At 47.5% G+C, this 7,334-nt stretch overlaps 1 protein-coding gene across 1 annotated transcript in view; it reads left to right on the top strand.

Annotated features, from left to right (window-relative positions):
• Positions 1-2,238: 2,238 nt before the first annotated feature.
• PARD3B (par-3 family cell polarity regulator beta) overlaps positions 2,239-7,334 on the top strand; it is a 1,965,377-nt gene continuing 1,960,281 nt past the window's right edge. The window contains exons 1-2 of the mRNA XM_086954074.1: positions 2,239-2,358; positions 2,703-2,804. Of these exons, the coding sequence (XP_086810200.1) occupies positions 2,239-2,358; positions 2,703-2,804 (222 nt within the window). The remainder of the gene's footprint in view (positions 2,359-2,702; positions 2,805-7,334) is intronic.

Genomic DNA, 7,334 nt, shown 5'->3' with positions numbered 1-7,334 from the left:
GGGAGTGGGAACAACCAAAAGACAAATTGTCATTATGTCCAACGCTCCAAAAACACTTGCACTGGAGATGCCTTTAACCATATAGTGAATTCACCTTCTTCACACAGAGTCCAACCCGTCTGTAGAGCACATCAAAAAATATCACTGTTAAAACACCCTAATGCTCTGTAAGGCTCTACAAATTACTCCAAAGTACACTATGTGGGAGAAATTCCCTTTAGGCGCTACCCTGATTTCGCCTTTTAGAGTGGAGTATGGAGAGTAGCAGCATAGTACACAATGTAGAGCAGCTGCAGTGATTCGAGTCTCCCTTTCACACATTACACGTGTACAGCACAAGCAATAGTGGCAGTGTAAACTTTTTTCAGGAGCGCAGCAAGCATTGGTGCAGCAGGTTCAGTGGCACTGAGGCCAAGGGCGTTAGAGACCCATGAAATCCTTATAATTGTTGTATTTTACTATATTTTACCACCATAATGGCAGTCAAAGGGAACACATTCCTTGCTTGCACAAGGGCCCATGGCATCTTTTCTACGCAACTGTATTATCTTCATACCTATAGTTTAAATACAACATAGCCAGATGCAGTTCAAGCTTCCCTACACCATAGCCAGCCGCAGTTCAAGCTTCCCTACAGCATAGCCAGCAGCAGTTCAAGCTTCCCTACAGCATAGCCAGCAGCAGTTCAAGCTTCCCTACAGCATAGCCAGCAGCAGTTCAAGCTTCCCTACACCATAGCCAGCCGCAGTTCAAGCTTCCCTACAGCATAGCCGGTCGCAGTTCAAGCTTCCCTACAGCATAGCCAGCCGCAGTTCAAGCTTCCCTACAGCATAGCCAGCCGCAGTTTAAGCTTCCCTGGTTTGGGACAGTTACAGCACTGGGCAGTTGCAGCATCTACTGCAAATTTACGTTTCTCTAACCCGTGCAGCACAGGTGCAAACATGGAAATCAGCAGTGCAGTCTTCACTCATATACACACACACACACACACACACATAGTTGCATCACTCATACTAGCAATGCTACCTCCTCCCCCCCTTCCCCATGTCAATAGAGGTACAGTAAAATCAGCTGCAACAGAGGCTTTCCTCTCATGCAGATGGGTGCAACCTTGATTGAAGCAATGCAGGTGTTCTCTGCACGCAAAGAACAGATGTGGAGGCATGGGGCGCCAGTCTTCTGCTCCTCTTGTGGCTCCACTGCAGGAACAGGCTCCCAGCCTACTCTGCGGCCAATCCTGAAGCTGCTTTCGTGCATGAGAGCCGCTTATCCCTTTCCCTGCGCCGCAAATTCCGCTGCGGCGCCGGGGGGCTCGGTGGGCTTGGCGCTTCGGCACGCATGATGGTTCCACACCATAATGCAAAGGGAGTTAAGCACGGCGCACTGCTATCGGTGAGATTCAAGGTTTGTTAGAAAATAGAGCGAAGTTAAACAATTGAAGGTGCTCCTTACAGGTAACGCAACTGTTCAGGTGCGTCCAATAGGCTTGTGGGGTTGAGTGCGCTACTGGGGTGTAAGCGCATCCCTCCACAGGGATGCGCTTACACCCCAGTAGCGCACTCAACTCCACACCATAATGCCTCACGGGCGGCGCGTGCTCATGACGGCCTGGTGCAGTCACAACCCCTCCCACTCATTATTTCTCCCGCACAGGTGGGGAATTAGTGCCGCGTGGGAGGAGCGTCAGCGGCATGACGGCTCCACGCAGTCATGAGCACATGCCTACCGTGACTCATGACAGCGTGGAGCCGTCATGAGCACCAAAGGGGTTATGGATTGGCCTGAGTTGCCTCGATTTGCACCCCCAGGGAAACTGGGAGCCTTTGCCTGCTGTGTCCAGCCCAACAACGCAGCTCGGGATGGAGACCGCTCCTTGCTCATGTGGGTTTCACCGGCCTAAGATGGCCGGCCAAAGACACATGCGCACTGATTTCATTGCCTACCACTCCTCCTTGTGAGTGCCCCGCGATGGCCCCGTCCCCAGGATGCGACACTTGGAAGTTAAAACAATAAAACAGTAATAAAACTGTTTTATTATTCTAGTTTTATTTTTCAACTTTTGAAGCTGCTGTCTGGGGGAGGGCCACGCTCCTCCACCATTAGCGGAGGAGCCGCTGCTGTAAACAAGCAGTAATTAAGTTATTATTCCAAAGTTACAATGTTATAAATGCAAGGTTCAGTTCATCCTCACTTCTATGAATGCTTGTAATCCTCGCTTACTGAGAAGTAGCACAGCGCATGGAGCAAAGCACACGCAGTCGCTCTTGCACGCTCTCACTGACTTGGGCAACAGCATCACGAGCCTCGCTCACTGCAGAGATGCAACCACGATTCCTTCATGCGCACACTCATAACAACGTAAGCAGCAGCACAGCAAGCTTCCTTCACATACAATAGCACATTCTGCAGCCCACCTCTCTTTCTCCCTACACAGAGAGGCAGTGAGTGGCAGCTCAGCCCACAGAGGGGTAACTCGTGGGAGCCAGCACTATATGGCATCCTAGCCCTACAGTGTACTCCATATAGAATTGAGACATCAGTGGTTAACAGTGGCATTGCAGCGTAATACAAAGGAAGAGACATGCATAAACATATTTTGTAGTTGTGAAAATGGGCACACATCTCCCTCAGAGATTGCAGGTCTGGGTTGAAAGCTTGTGTGGATCTTGAAGTTTGGCTCAACCATCGCTCTTTTCTTTCAGGAGCCCGGGGGATGGGTGAAGGTTCACCACCTGGAGTACACAGATGGGGGCATCCTGGACCCAGACGACGTGCTGGCCGACCTGGTGGAGGACAAGGACAAGGTACTGTGCTTCGAGGACCAGTCTCATCTGATGCTGAGCTAGCCTCGATGATGCTCCTGTCAAAGATGCAGCAATCGTCTGTAAATGCTACCCAACTTTGTGAGCAATACTCGAGTCGTGTTCCCTTATGTTTGTGTTCGCTTTCCCAAAGACATACAATAGTGTCTGCAGTTGAAGCGCTGCTGTAGCAGACGCTTTCCTTTGAGAGTTGTGTGTTTTTCACCAGCTGGCTGCAGACAGGCAATGCAAACTGCCTGCAGACGAGGAAAGCCCGGGAGATCCGAGAAGTAGGAAGTCGAGGAACAAACCAACATTTATTGAGGAATTCCTTTGCTTTAGGTTACATTTGTCTAACACTGGGCCCGTTCAGACACTGGAGAGCTGTGTGATGGCTTGAATGGTAGCTGTTGCGTGTATGTACATTTTAAGATTGTTGACGAAACTATAGGGAACGTATCTAATGCAAATGTAATTGATCAGAACTCACAAGATAGTGGCACATGGTTGCGGTCTCAACTTTACATGGTGCAACATTTCACATTAGTTGCCAGTAATTATGAGATACAGTCGGCAAGACTATAGAGTTACGAAGTATTGTAGACTCATACATTTTATTATATATTAGATTTTCATTCAGGGCCTGTAAAGTATAACTTTATTGGACATATGAAGTAATAAACTGTTCATTCTGGTAACAAAAGGAGTATAGTTGGGAAGCCATGTAGGTACCCGAATTAATCGGTGAAAGTGACACCTAATTATATATTGCTTTCACTTATAAAGTTATCGATTGCAGAGAATACTTTATTTTCAAAAACACCAGCTACATTAAATAATATCTGTCAGACATGTAGCTTTTCTCTCATCATTAACAAATCTAAATATTACACCTGATAGCTCTGCCAGATATGTAGCTATTCTCTTAATAACATTAACAAATATAAGTATACATAATGATAGCTAATGAGAGCTAGGTTAGATACGCTGCTCTGCTCTCAAAATCCTTAACAAATATACATATTACACTTCATATTTGCTATGAGAGATGGTGCAAACTATCTCTGGACTTAGCACTTAGTCATGTTACAAATGAGTTCGGATGTAGTACGTTTCTAGGTTTGATTTCTATAAGATAACTACAGTGTGCTGTGGACAAGTGTGTATTCAATGAGTACACCTATGACTCCAATGTAACACATTGTGCCGGAAGTAAAAAGTTGTGCAAGGTCAAATTGATGGTGAATATCGAAGAGACTGAGATTGACAAAGGCCTTGTAGGCTGAAACACGTTTGTCAGCAATGGTGGCTGTTCAGTAAAGTATTGAAAGAAGAGCTCCAGAGTACGCCACGTTTTCCTTTTTGATGTTTTTTGAATGATATATATATATACATTTTTTTTCATTGAAAAAAACACAGGTTACGGGGACGTTCTAGTTAAGCTCACATTTCACTTGTACAAAACCTGTGAAGTTCAGCTGTTCTAGTTAGCTGAGCGAACTATAACTCGCGCCCCCCGCAATGCACTGCTGATGACATCCCATATTACATCACTCATGACATGATCAGTGACATTACTCATGACATCACTGATAAAAGCAAAGTGTACTCGATTTGAACAAGCGAGAGCAAAGTGCTCTCTCTTATTCAAAGCGAGCACACTGTTTGCTATGGGATGGCGGGAGCAGTGCTCCCGCCATCCCATAGCAAACTGCAGTGTCCAGGGGTGGACACCCCGGTACATTGCTGGAGCTGGCCCTGGGGGATGGCGGTCCCCAGGGCCATTTATGGCTGCAGGAGGTGGGCCCTTCTCAAATTTGCAAGGTAGCAACGGAGGTGGTGGTCCCTGAGGCAGTGTGGGGGGTCTTCAGCCCCCCAAATTTTATTTTGAACATAGCCCTGGGGAGATGGTGGTCTTCGGGGCTGCGTCAGGAGGTAGGAGCCCCACATTGCCTAATTATGTAAATAGCCCCGAGTAGGTGGACGTCTACGGGGCTGCGGGGCCCCACATAGCCTCCCCACATTTCACAAACATAGCCTGGTATGTGGCAATCTGCGGGGCTGTGTGGAGGGGCAGAAGCCCACCACGCATAGATTTTTTTATTTTATAGCCCCAGGAGGTGGCGGTCCCCAGGGCTGGGGGGTCTCGTAGCCCCTAGCATTCAATGGATAAGCCCCGGGGAGGTGGCAATCACTGGGACTGTGGGGCCTGCGCGGGCCTCCTCATGTCAATTGTCTATGGCCCCCGGGACCTGACCCACCCGGGGGCTTAAAAAAACAATTCTGGATTTGCGGATCCACAGTGAATCCCGCCGAAAAGTTTTTTAAAAAAATGCTTTTTTTTGGCCCTGTTTCTACCCTGACACCTTTTCTAGTTTTGTCACCTTTTTTTACCTTTTTTCTTGTGACTCGGTTCAACCGAGTCACAAGTTGGCTGCCACCACTTCCTGGTTTGAAGTGTTGGCAGCCAATCAGATTGGCTCACTGGTTAGAGGCGGCAGACCCGAGAGCAGAGGACGGCCCGGGACCAGGGTTCGATTCCCGGCGCGGCAGGGTTCTGGACCAGGGTCAGCGGACTCGATAATTCTCTCGCCTCGGTGCCCACTCTGATCAGCGATCACACTCGGCAACTCTGGGCATTAGCTTGCCTCATCTTCACTAACGGCCCCACCAGACCGCCGGGGATGCCTGGTCTCACCCTGGAGATACCCATTAAGGGACCATCTCTCAGGGAAGCCAGGAAGGGTTTCGCAGCGGTCGAAGCGCCTTGGGACCCTACGGGTAAGTAGTGCGCTATATAAATGCCTATACATTTACATACATTTACATTTACATTTACATTTACATACAAGGCATGAGATCAGGAGGGTTTGCGGATCCTCCACGTCCCCAGTTGTATATCTGAGGAAAGTTTAAATTTCTCAGGAACTTCTAAACGGATTTACACCATTTAACAAAAAGAATGCTTTCAGAACCATGAGCTAACTTTTTGCCAAATTTGGAGTAATTCCGTTCAGTAGTTTGGGCTGTAGCCATGTCTAAAGTTTCCTATGGAGATTAACATGAAGACAACACATTTTGGGATCCCCCTTTTTCTCGGCCTCTGTTCGATGAATCACCCTGAAACTTTCAACACACAGTAGATGACATAACCGCCCCATTAGTTTTGAAAATTTCACATAGATAAGTCAAACGACGCCAAAGATATTGGCAAATCAAAAAACACTATTCCAACGGAAGCAGGGTCCTAACTAGAACTACCTACTGGTGACCGCCAGTAGGAGATATATGTTAGGACCTAGTTTCCATAGACAAAGCATTTTTTGTTTTGATAACAACTTTAGCGCTGTTTGATGAATCTTTAAAAAAAAAAATCTAAACTAGTTTGCCACTCTCTTCAGGTGCTGTCTTGAAAGTTTTAGGGTGATTCAACTAGCAAGGGCTGAGAAAAAGCAGGGGGGGGGGGTCCCAAAACACGTTTTCCCCATGCAATATCCCATAGGGATTATGAACACGACCACATCCCGAATCGCTAGACTGAATGGATTTACTCCAACTTTGGGAGAAGGCTTTCTCTTGGTCAAGAAAGAGCTCTTTTTATAATGTGGTGTAAATCCATTCAGCAGTTTTAGAGTTATTATAGAAAAAAGATTTATAGATATCTACGGATGCGAAGGGTCCACAGATCTGACAGATCTAATGGTGAGCTCTGATTGACTTTCAACACTTCAACCAGGAAGGGTGCACGCTCCCCCTTTTGAATATGTACTATGTGCCCAAAGTGGGCTCCAGGGCACCAAACATTTACTGGGCGGGCGCTGGTGGAATAGGTCGCTGGGGACTGGCCTCCCCTTGCCTTATAAAAAAAATCTGGCACCCGGAGATGGAATCCCCAGGGGCACAAAATGGACTGGGGAAGGATCTTTGTTTCTCCCTCCCCATTTACAATAAGGCCTAGCAATTGGAGATGGGGTCCTCAGGGCCACAACACGGCCCGAGGAGAGGGGGCAATGTACTCCCCACTCTTTAAAAAAAAAAATTTAGCGGGCCGGAGGAATTGCGTCCCCGGGGCCGAAATCGACCAAAGGAGGGGGTGAGTTCCCCCCTCACAGGTTGGGTGGTTTGGCCATGGGCAGCAGCCAACCTGCCACCGTACCCGGCTAAATGCCGTAGGGTTGGCTGCCTGCGAGAGGTTGCTTGCACGGCTTGGCTGCATGCATGGGGTTTGGGTGCATGTGGGGAGTTGGCAGGCCTGTGGCCAATCCCCCACTGTGTTAAAAAAAAAGTAGAAATTCTCAGCAAACAACTAAGGTTACAGGGGCGTTATTGGCATGTACAAAATTTTAACACACAAAACCATAGAAATTCAGCAGTTAGTTAGTTATCTCAAGAAACTATAACTTGTGCCCTAACGTAACTCTAACTTGCGCCCTCGCTATGCACTGATAATTACCCCATATATTACATCACTGATGACAACTTCTTTGAAATGATTAATAATATCACTGGATCCTTTGCAGTAAATGTATTCAT

Source organism: Lissotriton vulgaris, chromosome 2_1, assembly GCF_964263255.1.
Source record: "Lissotriton vulgaris chromosome 2_1, aLisVul1.2, whole genome shotgun sequence".
Classification (NCBI taxonomy): Eukaryota; Metazoa; Chordata; class Amphibia; order Caudata; family Salamandridae; genus Lissotriton; species Lissotriton vulgaris.
This window is presented reverse-complemented; position numbering and strand designations above follow the sequence as displayed.